Here is an 18,615-nt window from a genome sequence, read left to right as displayed (position 1 = left end):
GGAAGCACATAAAAGTTTTTAAAAAATGGGACAAAAGAAGATGGATGGGGGAGAGAACTTGTGTCAAATATCTCCCTCCTGCTAAATTGTCTAATTTGTTTAATTTTACTCTTAGAAAGAGTGTGGTGTTTGAAATACAATAAGGTCACGTACCTGCCAAAGATTAGAGGTGTTACAAGAGAGTAAAAAAAAAAAAGGAGGACAGAGTTAAAGACCATAGCTGTTTGATAGGAAAGAATGAGCAAACCACACCAGAGCACATGCCAACCGCCGGCATCTAAATTGTGTCAGTAGGGGTATGAAACAATAATAATAAAGGCCTGGCTCTGTACGACCGTTATTTTGACTTATTATGGTCTCTTTTTGTTCTTTTTAAAAATATTTATTTAATTTATTAATTTAAAAAAAATTTCAGACCTGATGCAAGAGCCGCTGCTACGAGGGTTGCTGTGGGTGGTGGGTGTGTCCGCCCTACTTGGCAACATGGTGGTCCTTGTGTACAGGCTCCTATGGGACAGAGGCCAACTCAAAAAGGGTTATGGAATGTTCGTCCTGAACCTCTGTAAGTTGTTTGTTTGTCTGTCTGCTTGTCTGTCTCGTCTATAACTCTGTTCTTTGTCTATCTGTATGTCTGTTTGTTTGTCTGTCTGTCTGTCTGTTTGTCTGTCTGTCTATCTGTCTGATCTGGGGGGTTTTTGGTTTTCTGTTTATAAACCCTGCCTACTAATTTATTCTTATCCGTCAGTCCTGCTCTATTTCTACGCAGCCTGTTTTTCTAGATGGATAGATTTATTCCTTCCCCCTACTTTAAACATATTTTGTTTAACTTGTCTTTTTAAATATTATTACTGTAAGTGTGGCCAGACATGTCCAAAAAGTTTTCATGTTTTTCCATCATGGCAACAAGACTTCTAGGCAGCTATTGACAAACCCGTGGAGATATACTTCATCGAGGTTTAAAAAAATTGTATTTATTCTATTTTGTTTTAATGTAGGTGTTTTTACTCCCCCATCAATATTTTTAAGATCATTTATGTGGAATAATGTACATTACATAACTCTTCTGTTATAGCTGTTAGGTAATGTATCGGGATTTAGACAGTACCTTTCTCCTACTCAGTAGTCACTTTTCGGTTACAGTGTACTAGAAGACAAGAATAAAACAAAGAGCCTTTTCAGATGTGTGTTTCTTCACTCTCTCTATATATCTGTTTGTACCCACAAACCGAACAATATTACATGCTGTCTTTCAGCCACACCCCTGATCTTCTGGTAGGAAAAATCTGCACCTAGCCTTCTTGGACAAGGGCGAAAAATCTCGGAGGCCCCGTGTGCAAGTTGTGCACATAAAAAATCCTAGTAAAACACTTACCAAAAAAAAAAATAAAAAAATTATGAAGTGGGTTTCAGACATTGTATGTCATGGCCAACCCCGGCTGAGAGGGATACAACATCCCGACAGAAAGACAGAAATACTCAATGAAAATGTTCTCCCTTCTCATGAAGTGAACTCGCTTATTCTGCGTATGATAGCCTAACGGCTGCACTACATACGTTTGTGGAACATCAATTACTTTAAGGTCGCATAAATCTCTTCTGAAAAAAATATAGGGATTTTTTTTTTCCTCTCTGAGACACTATCAACCTCTGGAAGAAAAACTTTCAAGGTGGGCACTTGGATGGCGCCTCTTGTACATCCTACTTCTTTTGTCCCCCTTGTTGTTCCGTTTATTTTTTACTATTACCTGCGCCAAATGACCATTATTTTGTCAATGGGCTTTGCTTTACTCAAACATGAAACCTGTCCTTAAACTAAGTGCACTTTGGTTTCTCAACCAAGCGACCACAAGAGTTACTTTTTTGCTGGGCTTTTTATTTGTGGTGTATCGGAAATTTTACTTTGGGTGCAACAGAGATTTTATTTGAAGTGTACCAGAGTTTTTACGTGTGATGTACCAGAAATTTTAGTTGTGGCGTACCAAAGTTTTTATTAAAGGTTTTTCAAAGATGTTATGTGTTTGTGGAGGGGGGGGGGGAGTAACCACTCTTAAAAAATTTTACCCGAGTTTTACACAACTTACCTTCCACTTCCAGGTATATCTGACTTACTGATGGGAATCTACCTCATGATAGTAGCTATTGCTGACGTCGTTTTCAGAGGTGATTATGTGTGGCATGAGAGGGCCTGGAGACATGGAGTTACCTGCAAGATAGCCGGGTTGATATCTACCTGGTCCAGGTAAGAGTGGGGTTTTTTTTGTTTTCTTTTAGTAGAAGTTATAGGAGGCTTGCAGCACAATTACGTCATACAAATGTGGATGCTTAGAGGGGTTACAACAGGGTTACAAACATAAAATAGAAGAAGGAGAGATAAGGACGATAGATGTTTGATAGGAAAGAAGCAGCAAATCACACCTGAGCACTCACCAACCACCCACAAATAAGAGTGTTTGCATTCGCAAGCTAGGAGGGATAGTTGAGTCGGTGTAGATTTAATGCCCCTATCAACACTTACAAGATATTTAATGCCTCCAGGACCCCCGACGTACTTATACGCAAACTGCGCCCGACCAAATCGGACCACCGACGTGTATTTACGTAATGGCAATACCACTCATTCACGCCAGTCTAGGTTTATTCAAAATTATCCTTGTTTTCCATCTGCTTGTTCCAGCACCGAAGAGTTCTTTCCCTTTCCAATTCACCAAAGTTGAAGCCAGTTTAAGCTGATTAGAAGTGAACAAATGTCTTCGAAACGGGTATTTACAAGGGATGTGGGCGATGGCTCCAGTCCTGGGGATAGGATCAGCTGGTGTGGGGTCGGTCCCGAAGGTGTTTACTCATTCGCTACGTATTATTTTCGTCTTGTGGACGAATTTTTTTCGTGAAGGCGAAATGAGATGGTGACTAGTGCACAGTTCCAAGTCTTTGGGTCCACAAATTCAAATAAATATTAACTTATTATGCAGCAAAATTTTCAGTATGATTTGATTTGCAGAATACATCTGTAATGTTTATTTGTGCATTTTTCAACTTTGGTTCCTGTAAGAGGCGATTATGCAACACAATTTTGCTTGGATGCGGATAGAATTTGAAAATAAAAAATTAATCATCTTCCGAGAAACTCAAAAAGTATGTTTGCACCTAGTCAAATGATACCTCAAAATAACCATAAATGAATATAGAACTGGAAAATATTGAAAAATTTGCAGCTATTTATATATACATTCCATAAAATTTGCACATTAGGATCAAGACATCCGATATTGAAAAAAAACCCCTCAAAAATGTTATTATCTGGAAAAATGGACAAGATGCATTGACAAAAAGAAAAAAAACACTCGTATCGTATATGGAATTATTCAGAATTGCATTGGGAGTAAACCTACACATGTCTTGAGTGGTACTTTTTGTGTAAATTCACCAAAAAATAGTGATTTTTGGATTATTTAGATCTCTAGATCTAGATCTAGCACTGAAAAATATTGATTTCTCAATAACAGAGCAATGGCAATTTGAACCCAATAGAATCAATATTCTAAAGAATAGTCCTAGATTTCTTTAGCGTGCAAAATAATGATATATTTTGTTGTGTAAAAGTAGTAAGACTTGGGTCTGGGCTATAATTTGAGCATCGCGATAAAACAAAGTCGCATAAACTTCAAAATTGTGTTTCAAAACTGCATCAAAACTTCTGACTTTCGATGGAAACGCTAGATCCGGAAGTCAACATTATATTACTACCTTAATTCAACATGGATATGTGGATTGGAATAGAATCTAAGCTAACATTGAAGATTGGTTCTCAAGCCGCCGGGGGCGGCTTAGCGTACTGACGACACTTTAGCCACGCCGCCCCCAACGGCTCAGTGTAGCGAATGAGTTAAGAATCAGGACCTCCAAATTCAAAATTCGTCTCCGATTGGACAGAGTCAAATAGGTTGAGCCTTTAAAACTCCACAAAAAGACCATTGTTCCAGAACGCCCAGCCTTGATTTTGAACCAGGGTCATCCGCTCCATAGTCCAGCATGATACCAACATGGCTAATGGAGCTCCTGCAGTATTGGTATATAGAAGGAAGAGATGGAAAGATGAAAGAGGGGGTGGGGACAGAGAAGAAAGAGAGAGAGATAGAGATAAATAGAGACAGAGTTGGAGAGAGAGAGGGGGGGGGGGGCAGACAGACAGACAAACAGACAGAGAGAGAGAGGATGGTTTGGGAGAATGTATAATTTCAAATGTTTTGTATCAGAAAGTCTCCATCTTACTTACAAATAACCCATAATATTGTCACTAAATTAAATGTGTGTCACATCGCTGTGGAATCAGGCGCTCATCAATTTTTGGGCATGTAGAGTTATTGGTTTCATTTTAAAGCCTGTTCATTTACCATGCTTTGGAGGGAAAAACGTACCAATCTATCTTGAATAAAAGTCGACATATTTTCAATTGAAGGAGGTCGGGGTCGCCTTGTTTCAGAGGTAAAATTAGCAGGAAAATGGCCACCAAAGTGTGGTGAGTCCTTGGAAACTGAAAATTTAGAATTTGTTGTACCTGTAACCAATGTTTTTAAGTAAAAATCCACCCTGAAATGTGTTTTTATATTGACTTTAAAGGTGTTGAGTAAAAAAACTGAAATTCGATAAAAATGGCTAAGCAGGAAGAAAATTGCTATTGTATTTGATTTCATTATTTAGACAAGCGCCTAGTTTCATCACAATGCCTCACATATGGTTCATTCTACTCACTGTGACATGTTAGTTTGAATCTTTTCTAACAGAATGCCTCAGATCTTGAATGACGTATTTATTAACCTATAATATTTTGGTACCTTCTACCCACTGTGACGTGTGTGTGTCTCCCCAGCGAGACGTCCGCCATCTTCATCTTCCTCATCACCGTGGACCGTTTCCTGGTCATCAAGTTTCCATTTGGACAAATCCGCATCACGCCTCGCGCCGCTAAAGTCCTGTGTGTCCTCACTTGGGTATGGTTTTTTCTTCCATATTAATCACCTTGTTATAAGTATTTGTATGACCTTAGAGTGTGGCAAGGAACCAACAGACAAATTAAGTTGAGTCGAGTTCACTCTGCTAAGACATTGAACGAGTTGGTCTTCTAGCACTGTTGGAAGTCGTTTCATAAAACATGTCTCTTTTTGGTGTGTGGCAGTGCAAGCAGTTTGGGGTGCAGTGCGAATAGTTTGGTGTGCCGGCATCGCGACAAGAGTGTGCATCAGAATACCATGGAGTTGCAATCAGAATACTGAGTATGTTTCTAGATGAACATTTTTATTGTTTATATTACTGTTCATTTATATTATTCAAGTGACTGTAAGCTTATTTGTGAGTACAAGCATACTGCATTTGTATGAATGTTTGTGTGTGTGTGTGTGTGTGTGTGTGAAACACCAAACCAATGTGCCAGGATCTGGACAATAAGGATTTATCTTATCTTAAGTTATAACACCCTTTTCAGCACTAATTCAAGTAGATGTTTGTACACCCCCATCAACTCAGTTTAGATCCTTTAGGATGTGGTCTCTGACCCTATGTGGCAGAGCCAACCCAGGCTGAAAGTGATGCACAACATCCCAGGAGAAAGACCGAAGTGCTTGATGAAAATTTCAAACACTTGGAAATCAAACTTGGGTCTTCTGCATGGCACAGAGAATCACTTAACTGCTACATCACAGACGCAGGTATTTAAGCACTGATTGTTGGAGGGCATTGGTTGTATGCCCTGCTTCTATTTTCCTTGTTACTCTTTCTGCCCATTTTTCTTTCAATTTCGTAGTCGCTTTATTGTATTGATATGCTTCTTTGAACTCAAGCAAAAGACTGAAAGCTGCCTGTGAGGTGCTGTTGCCGAATTCAACGTCCATCTCTGAAAAGTCCTTAAATATCGTAAAGTCAAATAATCTTCCTCAGAATTTTGAATCACTCTCCTTCACCAAGCTTCGTCTTAGTTTCAATTGAATCTTCTTTCTACCATTAAAAAAAATAACTAATAAAAAAAAAAAAGACTAAGTATAACTTGATCTAGCAATTCCCTCTTCACTCAAATCTACTCACCATCATTCTTTTCACACTCCCACCCTGCAAACTTACCTCTGTTTCTGTGGACCTTTTTGGTAGCAGCCGCACCCTGCATGGTTTTGATGGTGCCCTTGGTAGGTCCTATTTCTTTACTTTCCCCCTACAGTTTTTGCCTGTCTGTTGTGCTTTGTCCCAACTTTTAATGGCAGTGTCATTGTGTTGACATGGTTCTCTTAGCTCCAACTCCAAACTCAACCAACCTCCACTACTTCTGCTCACCCCTTTCCCGTGTCCCCAATTTCCCTGTTCCCAATCACCAATCTCTCTTTCCCCCCCCTCCCCCCCCCCAGCTGGTGGGCCTGTTGATCGCCATGTTGCCTCTCCTCCCACCGTTCCAACACTGGACCGTGTTCAGCACAAGCGGCATGTGCTTGGGCCTACCACTGACCACAGATAGACTGCCTGGATGGATCTACTCCGTCACTGTCTTTGTGGCTCTCAACTTCTTCCTTTTTCTTCTCATCGCTGCCGGACAGTTTGTCATTTACAGGTACCTGCTGGGCTTTGAAGTTTATTTGCGTTTCTTTAGTTTAGTTTGTTTCTTGTGTTAAAATGGTCCAACTGGATTGGCAGGAGCTTATTCTACTTCAAAGACAGATATACATGTTTGCACCTTCTTTTCAATCAAATGTTTATCATCCTTACGTCTCCTCCTTCTTGTTTTCTGTTTGTTACTCTTTTGTAACACCTCCAATCTACTAAACTCATATGATCTAATTGTGTTGCAACTTTTACTAAACTAAACTAGTAGACAGATGCACAATCAGGATAAACCCACCACTGCCTAGCAAAAGAATGTCTCGTGTTCTCTGGTTTGACTATAAAAATAGACGTGAACTCAGACTGTTCATACATCTTGATGATTCTAACGAAGCAGTTGTTTTTACTTGTTGCGGTAAAAGCTTGGTTTTGCTAATTTGGCATTATCTTAAAGATTTTTTTTTTTGAGGGATGGGGGATGAAATTCGTTGCGACCATATCCCGCACTTCCCCTCCTCACTATTCATCACCATCACTGCCTTTCTCACCCTGCATCAGGGTAGAGACCATTAACTAACACTTTCCACTTTTCCCTATCCAGGGATAGTCTGTTGAGGTTATTCTATGTGATCCCACTGTTCTGCACCTCATTCTCTGTGACTCTTCGAATGGTTACATGTGGCTTTACCTTTGATCTCTTGCCCTATGGGCTCCAATCCAACACTTTCTTCGTTATACAGCTGCCTGGCTTACGGAGAGTATGTTCAATCCATCGCCACCACCTTCAGTTTATCATTCAAACTAAACTCGTTAATTTTAATTTGAAGGATACTGACAAAATGAGTTACTTCTCGGATTTTATCTAAATGACATCATAATTACATCAAATTTGATGGTTGAGTTTATATAGTTTATAGATATGAAATAGATAATAATAGACATGTTAAACTAGAAGAAACTATAATCAGTTGAAAATCTACAAATCTCTGTGTCATCTTCAGCTGACATCCCCATTATCCGAATGTTAAAAATACCTCACAAATGTGAGGCATCGTGGTGAAATCAGCTACTAGTCAAAATAATGAGGTTGAAGAAACTGGCGCTTTTCTGACAATTTTTTATTGAATTTTGTTTTTTTATTTCAACTCCTTGTAAGGTACATTTAAAAACACTTTTCTGTTTGGATTTTACTGAAAAATGTTGATTTAATGCACAAAAATGTAGTTTCTAAGGACTCTCAAGCTATGGAAGTCGTCAAACTTTGGTGTCCATTTTTTCGCTAATTTTACCTTGGAAACCAGGTGACCTCTACCTCCTTTAACCGCAAATATCTCAACTTCTATTCATGATAGATAAGTATGTTTTTCACGGAAAGAAGGACAAATGAACAAGCTTTAAAATGATAGAAATAACTCCTCAGGTCCAAAAATTGATTCCACCGCGTCTTGACACAAATGTTTTCGGTTGTTCCAGGACAAAATCTGAGTCCAGTTCTGAGCTCATCTCAAAATGTAGCCGTCAGGCCGAGCGAAAGTTTAAGGAAGACTTCGCCATAGCCAGACAGCTGTCGCTTATCGCACTCACTGACTTTTTGTGCTGGTTCCCCATCGGAGTTATGGGTGAGAGGTTGTTGTTGTTGTTGTTATTGTTGTGCTTCATAGGTGCTGCTTTGGGGGCAGTTTTTGTGATATTAATAGTCTTATTGTTTCTGTACATCTATGTGTTGTTTTCAGTGTTAACCGTTATGGGATGAAGTTCCCCTGATATTTTCTTAATTCTCCTTTCTTTTAAATAACAATGCACAAAATTATTTACCCTAACGGCTGGTTGGGGAAGCCAGTGCAAGCCGCTGGTAGGAAGTATTTCGTTTGTTTTCATGTGGATGCTTCAAGGGAAGCTCATATATGTCTGAGTTTTGTTACATTTGTTGAGGTAATTATAGTTGCTAGGTGCATAGAGCATGCTGTTAAGCGTAGATGTCCACAATTATTTTTATTATTATTATTATTACTGTTATAATTATTATCATCATTATGATTCGTGATCTGGCATCGTGGTAAAATCTGACACTTGACAAAATAATGAAATCGGAGAAATTGGCATTTTTCCGCCAGTTTGGTCATTTTTTTTCTAATTTTTGTCTTTTGGCTCAAGACTTTGTATGTCTATTCAACAACACTTTCATGGGATTTTATGGAAAAAACGTCGATTAAAGGCACGAAAATTTAAATTTGCAGTTTCCAAGGACCAAACTTCGGCGGCCATTTTTCCGCTAATTTTACTTCTGAAACCCCGCAACCCCACCTCCTTCAATCCCTAATGTCTTGAATTCTATTGAAAATAAATCAACATTTTTTGTTTTCATTGAAAGCAAGGCAAATGAACAACTTTTAAGATGATACCAATAACTCCATATGCCCTAAAATTGACGAGCACCTGACCCCACTGCCTCGTGAAACATTTTTATTAATATTATTATTGTTGTTGTTATTATTATTAAGATCTGCTGTTTCTTTCTTTCTATAGTACATTTTCGCTGTACTAAATAACCGATATGGTGTTGATGCGTTATTTTAAAAAAAATGATGGGCTAATAATCCCCCTTCCCCCAACCCCTTACACCCTGGACATCCAGGTCTGATGGCCCTGAATGGTCAAGAGATCTCCAATGAAACATACGCGTGGTCAGCGGTTCTGGTGGTACCAATCAACTCTGCTCTCAACCCGGTCCTGTACACTGTGCCTGCGGTCAAGAAAAAATGGGTCAGTGGGAGAATAAGACGATACTCTCTCTCTCTCTCTCTCTCTCTCTCTCTCTCTGTCTCTCTCTCTCTCTCTCTCTCTCTCTCTCTCTCTCTCTCTCTCTCTCTCTCTTGCTTCTCTCCCCCATCATCATTTAATATATCTTTTATTTTGTCTTTTGCTCTATTTCCTTTGTCCCTTCTCTCCTTTCTCTCTTCTCTCTCTTACTGTTTCTTTCTCTCTATCTCTTTCTCAATCTTTCTATCTCCATTTACCTTTTTTCCCTCTCCCTTTCTTTCTTTCTTTCTTTCTTTCTTTCTTTCTTTCTTTCTTTCTTTCTTTCTTTCTTTCTTTCTCTCCCTATTTCTCCCCCTTACATCATCGCTGTACACCAATACTGATATCTTTTACTGTCCCTCTCCTTATCTATTTACACCCCCACCAACGCAATATAAGAGGAATTTAAAGAACATATCTTCTGTGATTGGACAAAGTTTCTTGCTTCTAAGCATCTAACCCTTTCTACAAAATCACAACAAAGCTGACATAAAGAGCTAAAGAAAATGATGAGACATCCATAGATGACAATCTCAACATTTTTTTGTAGTTGTTTGAATACTCTTGGAAAATCTTCTTGTATAATTGTTATTCATTCTGGTTGATTGGAAGGTGAAACTAGGCATCCTATACAGTTTTTGTTGTTGTTGGCGTTTTTTTCTCTCTTAGTTACGTATTTCCCACAATATTATGACAATCCAACAAGAAACATGCTTTGCCCTCGCCATACAATATTTATTACATCTCCCCTTGACACCTTGTAGTATAAGAGAGCAGAACAAGTAAAATAAATTAAGTTGTTTCTTTCTGACTTATTTTTTTTTTCAGTAATAAAATCGAACAACCCATATTGTATCTTCCCTCTTTTTTCATGACTATTAATTTATTTGTTGGCTTTCTTTTTCTCCCACAAACAGATGGAAATCAAAAAGAAATACTTCAAAATCGGGAGCACAGTTTCTAAGCCAGGTGAGTGGTACAGCTTTGAACTGAAGTTTTATTTCTGTTAATTTTCTTAATTATTTATTTTGACCTTTTGCATTGTGCCTATACCGGCTTGAAATTATTATCAGTCGTTGTTGTTATTGTTATTGTCATTGTTCTTGTTGTTATTGTTATTGTTATTATTCTTTTTCATATTCTTTTTCTTTTTCTTCCTCTTCTACCTCTTGATGATAGTGACGATGATGATGACAAACTTTTGTTACAAAGCAGCTGTTGCTATTTATTTGATCTTCTCACCACTAGTTGGAGGCAAACAAGAGGCCAACACAGACAAAGAAAATAGCAGCTGGGAGGAGTCCTCTGTGAGCATGATGAAGATCTTGGAAGACACCAGCATTGTTCAGAGGATGACAGAAGAGGAGGTGAACACGAGGACTCTAGATCATGTCCTTCTCGATCTCTCTTTCGATTTCCCCCTCTCCCTCTGTCTGTCTCTTTCTCTATCTATCTACCTCTCTCTGTCTCTCTGATTCACTCAAGCCTCATGAATCAACCGCCTAAGAGAAAAAAATTTTTAAAATCACTGTTGATTCCTTTATTAATTACAGTCTTTGATACACCTTTTGTTAAAATCCCAAGTTTGAAAGATTACTGCAAAGTGTTTCAATCATTCAGAAAATCAGTTTTATGGTCTGGTTGGGAATGGATGGTTGAATCAAGTAGATTCAACGACTTATTGAGGTGTTCACCAGACGAGAAGGCGGCGCGACCCACACGACCATGGCCTTTGTCAAAACAGCTTTGCAAACATCGACTCAGATCGAACCTTATGGATAGCCAGAAGATTTTGTCAAGGCAGATTGTGTAATCTATCACTAGGTTTGGTAGTGTAGTTGAGAAGGGGCAAGATGGCATCAACGAATAATTATGTTAATACTGACTGGACAAAGTTGGTAAATTGTGCACGGCACACCGGCAGTGGAATTTTAGTTGCCGCGGGGGGTTCCCTGGCAAGCGTCTTATCACGTTGGGGTCACGGGGGTCAGGTCACGGGGGTCATCTCCCTATCACCACTCTGTCTGGGCTCACTTAATTTTTTGTACTTTTCAACGTACTGTTTTAGGTGTATCCTTGTATTTATTGTAATTATCGTTTAATGCATCGAAAGCACGCATTTCTGCTCTTGAGACCCAAAAAAGAACGGATATTGTAACTTCTCTGGTTATTTCGTTAAAATTTTTTTAGTTGGCAATGGTAAATTGTAAAATTTTTTGGACAAGTGTGAATGAAAAAATTGAATTAAAAAAAACCCCGGCAGCATAACAAACACTGTTGAACTTTTGGAACGTGATCGACGTAACATTGGTGCTAATACTCAGAAAAGATGATATCTGGGCATATTATAATGATAGCTGTAATTTTGTTTCTTTATCCATCTGGGACACAATTCGCTATGAAGTAATTCCTCCAAATACAACTTTATGTGTCTAATATAATCGTAAATATTTGCATATTTTCTCTAAATTTATAAAAATTACCCGGAAATCTCTTTATGAAAAAGTTCAAACCAGAATCCATCTACAATGTAATACATGAACAGTATCTGTTACCCTCCTTAAATTCCTTATTTTTCTTACAACGCTAAGTCTAGGTCTTGTAAGTTGACTGAATAACAGAGATTGTGATATAAGAATAATTTATAGCTTTGCAGTTACACAGAATCAGCACCAGACTTTTTCAGCTTTTATTTTCGTTTCTATGACCATTTGCAATTACTGACAATGTTCTGATTTCTTTATGTTCATAAGTGTCAGCGCATATGTCCGACACAAAAACTAAGAATGAATGTGTTAGCTGTCATTACTTTCATTACATACAAGAAGTTCATCTCTGCCGGTGTACTTACACAGTTTTGTGGGTTTTTTTAAATCGCACAATTCGTCGCCTGCCACACGAAAGGGTGTATTCCACATTTTGGCAGTTTTGAGTTGTTATTACTAGTAGATAGCGCTGCTTCAGATCTATGTTCACACGTATCCTTAGCTTTAAAATTACAGTACTAGCAGTAAAAAATCAAAAAGGGCGTACGCTGACACTCAGCTCCGCCGAATCAGACGAAACGGCGTACACAGGCTTACGCCGTTTCGTGTGCAAAAAATTGATACAAAGTTATATCAATTCTATTCGCACGAAAGGACGTATACCTTTGATACCCCCCTTCGTGTGAGCGACAGGAACACTTTTTTCTTTTTTTCTAGCATAGGCCAAGACCATATAACGTAATATCATAGTAAAACTATGCCCTCCTCTAATGATGCAATAGGCCTGATACACAACACAGAGTACACGCACTGTGTTGCAGCGAATCCTGCTTGTGCAAGAGTGAAAATGAGGCGGTCCTTGTTGTGTTGTTAGCCTACACTTGTTTACTGTTGCTTGCAGCTTACTGTCACACTCAACGTGATCTGCTTGCCTGCTGACTATTGGAAACCATTAGAAAAAGCAAACTTGGGTTTGATCAAATTTAAATCAAATCTACTTTTGTCCAACGATACACATGAATATTGCTCAGCTATATATGTTTTTCTATAAGCGTAATATTCTACACTCATTACCTAGAAGGCGACGCTATCTAGACACCCCCCCCCCCCCCAAAGGGCAATGCTACTGAAAGAAGTGATAAAAACATCAGGACTTAGACTTTGTTATATTGATCCGAAGAGAGGTCGACTAGGTGAGCCATCATGTAAGTAGCTCCTGGATCTTCATATTTTACACACACACACACACACACACACACACACACACACACACACACACACACACACACACACACACACACACACACACACACACACACACACACACACACACACACACGCACACACACACACACAGACACACACACACACAAAGAAACTCAACCTAAATTGTTCTTTAGCTTGTACTCAGACTATCCGGGATTCTTCTTGTGAATGGCAAGTTCGCATTTCAATGAAAGTAACTCCAACTTTGGCAGATGACATTCCGTTAGCTAAACTTTGAAATGTAGGCCTACAATGACAATTGAATTTCCTATTCAACACGAGGCTGAGAATGAAGACATGTCTCTTGGCCTGGGTGACTTCGATGATTCGGACACAGACCCATCTTTCAAACCTGGCAAAAGTGAAGTAAAAAAATGCAAAACTGAAGTATTTGAGGCATGCACCAGATGTTTAGTTCATCTCTGCAATGACTATTTCCTAGAAATTCCAGTATTTTGTAGTCAACATGGAAAGACAGGGCAATCAACAAACTCTGAATCCATAGCGCACAATGATTTTGAGACTGATGAGACCCAGAGTTGCAACGAACGGCTACCAGAATCATTTGAAGTTGAAGGGTAAGCTCGCCAGGCATCGCCAAATAAGCGAAGAGAATCAACTCGAAGAACGATGCAAAAAGAAAACGACAATCTGGTAAAGAGTACATGAGCACCGACATGAAAAAGGTTGTTCCAGCACGAATAATGAGAAAGGGCTGCATTGGAATGGAATGTGCGAGAGCTGGCCGTCAGTGTTCTGGAATCTCATGAACGGATAGGAGGGAAATATTTCTGGACTTTTATAAACTGGCTGACCTGCAGAAGCAGCGAGAGTTCATCGCGTGGCATATTGAGATGACAGAGCCCAAGGTCAGGAAACCAAACGCTTGACGCAGCAAAATGCATGCTTATTACATCACAGTCAGTGGAAAGCGCTTGAAAGTGTTTAGGAACACATTCCTGGCAACCTTGGGTATTTCAGAGAAATGTGCCTGAGTTGTTTTGTCAAAGATTACGGAGACCGGCATTGTGGAAGAAGACAAGCAATGGCGCAGGCAATCGAAGCAAATGAAGACAAGAGAAGAACAAAACAGGGAGATAACCAGTCAACACATTGACAGATTTCCACGCGTGGAATCGCACTACTGTAGGGCCTCTTTCAGCATAGAGTATCTCAACCCAGACCTCACATTGTCCAGAATGTACGACATGTTCGTGAAAAAAAATCCATGCAATGACATCCCAAGTTTTCACACATTCAGACGAGTTTTCAAGACGAAAAACCTGGCCTTTCATAGTCCTAAAAAGGACCAACTCTCACTCTGCAACTCTTTCTGAAAAGGGGACGAAGCACAGAAAAATTAACTCAGGGAAATTTACAACAGGCACGATGCAGAAAAACAAAAGGTGCGAGAACTTAAGGAGGATTGCAAGAAGATGGTTCAAGCTGACCACAGCATTCTGGCTGGGAATTTTGATCTCCAGCAGGTCATATACTTGCCAATTTCACATGAAGATGCTTTGTTCTATAAAAGGAGATTTTCCAGACAGACAGACAGACAGACAGACAGACAGACAGACAGACAGACAGACAGACAGACTGACAGACTGACAGACAGACAGAGGGGTATGGGGAGGAGAAGAGAAAGGGGAAGATTTGACGGGTGGATGGGAGAGTGAGGAGAGATGTCTTGGAGGAATTTTGTCCTCTACTGGTCAGTCTGAAGACTGAAATTAATTGTATGCAAATTTCCCCCTGTCAAGCTCTGCTTTTGCTTGTCGGTATGTTTCATGAATTGAAGCGTGCGTTTAAAAGAAGTTACTGTGCGTTTGTACGTCTAAATTATAAAGTATATAGTGAAAACCGTAATTGATTATGACAAAAGCGTGCGTTTGAGCGGAGCGTGCTTTTGTATGGCGTGCGTTTAGGCGGAGACTACGGTGTATATATTTCTTAGGGGGTAATATGTATATTGTTTTTGATGTATGTTTTGGGGTCGAATGTGGATTGAGGACTATTGCTCTAGATGCAGTGTTTTTCCAGAAGGATATCTCAATCTTTTTTTTTTTTTGTCTTTCAGAAGTCACTCTTCTCTTCTGAAATTAAACGCTGTCTGAAAGGACTGGGGACCAAAGCGGGATAACACCGGACAGACTGAGGAAAGATATTATAGAACATTTTTTCTCTTTTTGATGGTTCTCTTTATTCATCTCTTTTTTTTATATAAGCCTATCATTGTAATAAAAAATATTATTTATCTATTATCTCTTTCATTGTGTATTATTGTACTTATACTATTAGCTCTCTTATTATGTATTATTGTAATATTGTACTTATACAAATATATCTCTTTTTATGTATTATTGTAATACAGTGGAATCCACTTATAACGAGTCCTGAAATAACGAGAAGTCTGTTATAAAGACACTATTCTAAAACCCCGTTTTTTCCCCTTCTTTATCTTTGTAAATAAAATACTGCTATTGCGCAATCAAACATGCCAGTCGGTTATAGCGGAATATTGCTATTGCTGTGCACAGCACATAGGCCATTTATTCTTGCAAAACTTCGCTAGTTGTTGGTTATCTTGCGAAACAAAGAATGGGAGAGCACATGCGTGCCAACACTGAAGGCGGAGAGAATGAGTGGGGAGGTTGTGGTATGCACAAACAAGCAGAACGCATCGCGTGATAGGCCAGCCTAGTCTAGATTATCTAGGCCTACCACGCCTTTCACTTCTCCGATGCGGGGATGGAGAGGTCACAACGATGTGACTGTGATGGATGGGGCGAATGTGTGGCATGCACAAGCAGACGGAACGCACCACAGGGTGTGGTGGGGTGGGGGACAACACAGCGGACGAGTTTGCCTAGAGAACTTTATTTCTGATCGCCGGCGCGGAGCTGTCAACATCGCTAGCGCTAGAGAAAGAAACCGTATTCGATTTTTGATCAAATAAGACCTTGAGATCATGTTGAACCAAATCATCGTCAGGGGAGATTACGAAAAGAAACGAACAGACAACCAGACTCATAGATTCAGTCTACTGCACTATTTCCTTTGAATTTATTACTGGATCCTTTTTAACGAGAATCCTGCTATAACAGATGTTTCATATCGGTCCCCTCCCTCTCGTTATAACAGGATTCCACTGTATTGTATTTGTACAATCTCTTTCATTATAATTGTAATATTGTACTTAAACTATTATCTCTCATTATGTATGATTGTAATATTGTACTTATACATATATATCTCTCTCATTATGTATGATTTTAATACAGTACTTGTACATATACCTGGGGGCTCTCATCGCCTAGAGGTTAAGGTGTTCGCCTCTCATTCAAAGGTCACAGTCTCGCATGCGGGTAGCAGTGGACACATTTTTTTCTCTAAAATTGTCTCCTTTCACCTCCTTTCCTGCTCTCCAGCAGTGTTCTGTTATCTGCTTTTGTTTTCCCTTTCTGCCCCCCCCCCCCCCTCCATTGCCGCCTCTTCTGGGCTCCTGACTCTCTCAGCAGCCTTTCTACTGCTACTTCCTGGCTCGTTCTTACTGCTGTGTTTCAGCCACACCCCTGATCTTGTGGAAGGAAAGATCTACACCTAGCTTTTTCGGACAAGGGCGAAAAATCTCGGAGGTCCTGTGTGCAACTTTTGCACGTTTAAGATTCCTTGGGGGTCTAAAATTGATAGTAGTAGGCTTCGACCACTACCCGGGCCAAATTCAGAATTTCCTACCAACTGAAAATGTTTAATGTTAGGGGCTGTTCAAATATAATCTTACACCTGGAAAGGGGGTGGGGGGTCTTTGGCTCCTGTAGAAAAGTGTAAGAAAGGGGGGGGGGTGGCCTTGAACCAGTGTAATATTACACTTTTGTTAGGAGAAAAGATAAGAAAAAAAAAGGGTTTCCTTGGTCTAGAAAGGCTGCATGGTATGCAGAGGCCACTAGGAATGTGGAAAATATTTTCCAAGTATTGCAGCATTGAAGAGGCACAGGGTTTTACACAGGAAGAAATGGAGGTGGAGGGAGAAGAGGAGACCGAGCAGGAAGTTGGAACAGGACCCATATTTGGAAGACAGCTCAGCTGATGTCCCTGTTTTAAAAAATGTTTTTGACATAACGAAGAACACTGCCTTTGTTGATAACTATTTTCAATTTTTGTTTTAAGCATAATGATCAGTCTAGTAATAACAGATACAGTGGAATCCTGATAAAGTCAACTCTTGCTTACAGTCAACACCTCACTGTGGTACCGTTTCTTACCCTCTTTGTTTAATTGTGTTTCTGATACATGTACAGTCAACCGCTTGAGAGTGAAACTAACCTGAACCTTGCATAAGTCAACAATTTGGGGCTAAATCCCAAGATGAATTCATTTAAGAAGAGATGTTTAGGTCCTGAGCTAGTGGTGTACTTACCTCCAATTACTTTGTTCACTCATTATCTCATGTCTTGGTGACATCTTCAGAATTATACTCACTGAAATTGAGCTAACACCTTGTTACCTGGTACTTTGTAATTTTGCAGCTGTCATCTTCAATTTTCAATTGCCAGTAGTACAATGGATAAAGTCAACCTTGCTCAAAGTCAACACTTTTTTTCGGTCCCAAATTCCACTGTAATTTGTTCTTTGTAATTAAGGTGCTTTTGAAATTGACAATTTTTTCCTTATTTAGTAAGAAAGAGTGTATGCAATATTTTGCTTGAATGATCTACTCTTATTTTTTTAGTCAATGTAGAACTGCACAAATAATATTATTATGTGCATATGTATGATATCTGTGTATGTGCTCTGCACAATTTACCGATCTTAAGATTGCGCTGCACGTTTTATCAATCGTATAATTGCGTGGCAAGTTAAAGATTGCGCTGCGCGTTTTAACGATTATATAATTGTAGCATTCTTGTGAGCTCTTCAGTTTCATATCTAATTTTAATTTTCATATTTTTGCACTTTTGAAAATATACGTGAATGTTCCTTTATGTGAGCAAAAGAATAAAGATGGAAGTGAATAATACGACAATTAAAATGTGCAGCGCAATCATACAATTGTGAAAACACGCAGTTGCGCCGATCTGTATATTTCACAGAACATAATTTGCCTGTTCTTCATGAATGTTATGTAAAGCACATGGAGCAATGATTGTAACACGGATTTGTGCAATATAAATGTCTCATGATTACTAAATTAGTGTTATAAGCGAATAATGTAATATTGCGGGGGGGGGGGGTCAAAAAGTCCCGAAAAAGGTGTAAGATTATATTTGAACAGCCTTTTAACTGAATGTGAATTTTTTGTTTTGTTACAAATATCTCTCATTATGTATTTTTGTAATATTGTACTTGTACATATATTTATATATCCGTCTTTATGTATAATTGTTGTGTAATATTTATTCCTCTATCTCTGTGATTACCAATATGTATTATTGTTATATTATTATTACATGTATTCATCTACCTCTGTTATTGGGGGGGGGGG

The 18,615-nt window shown here is 39.1% G+C and overlaps 1 protein-coding gene across 1 annotated transcript in view; it reads left to right on the top strand.

Annotated features, from left to right (window-relative positions):
• LOC101852929 (G-protein coupled receptor GRL101-like) overlaps positions 1 to 15,543 on the top strand; it is a 38,439-nt gene extending 22,896 nt beyond the window's left edge. Inside the window, exons 10-18 of the mRNA XM_035969855.1 lie at positions 416 to 562; positions 2,095 to 2,239; positions 4,868 to 4,988; positions 6,390 to 6,589; positions 8,053 to 8,198; positions 9,215 to 9,342; positions 10,296 to 10,347; positions 10,627 to 10,745; positions 15,211 to 15,543. Of these exons, the coding sequence (XP_035825748.1) occupies positions 416 to 562; positions 2,095 to 2,239; positions 4,868 to 4,988; positions 6,390 to 6,589; positions 8,053 to 8,198; positions 9,215 to 9,342; positions 10,296 to 10,347; positions 10,627 to 10,745; positions 15,211 to 15,273 (1,121 nt within the window). The 3' untranslated portion in view covers positions 15,274 to 15,543. The remainder of the gene's footprint in view (positions 1 to 415; positions 563 to 2,094; positions 2,240 to 4,867; positions 4,989 to 6,389; positions 6,590 to 8,052; positions 8,199 to 9,214; positions 9,343 to 10,295; positions 10,348 to 10,626; positions 10,746 to 15,210) is intronic.
• Positions 15,544 to 18,615: the final 3,072 nt, after the last annotated feature.

Source organism: Aplysia californica, unplaced genomic scaffold, assembly GCF_000002075.1.
Source record: "Aplysia californica isolate F4 #8 unplaced genomic scaffold, AplCal3.0 scaffold00189, whole genome shotgun sequence".
Lineage (NCBI taxonomy): Eukaryota > Metazoa > Mollusca > Gastropoda > Aplysiida > Aplysiidae > Aplysia > Aplysia californica.
This window is presented reverse-complemented; position numbering and strand designations above follow the sequence as displayed.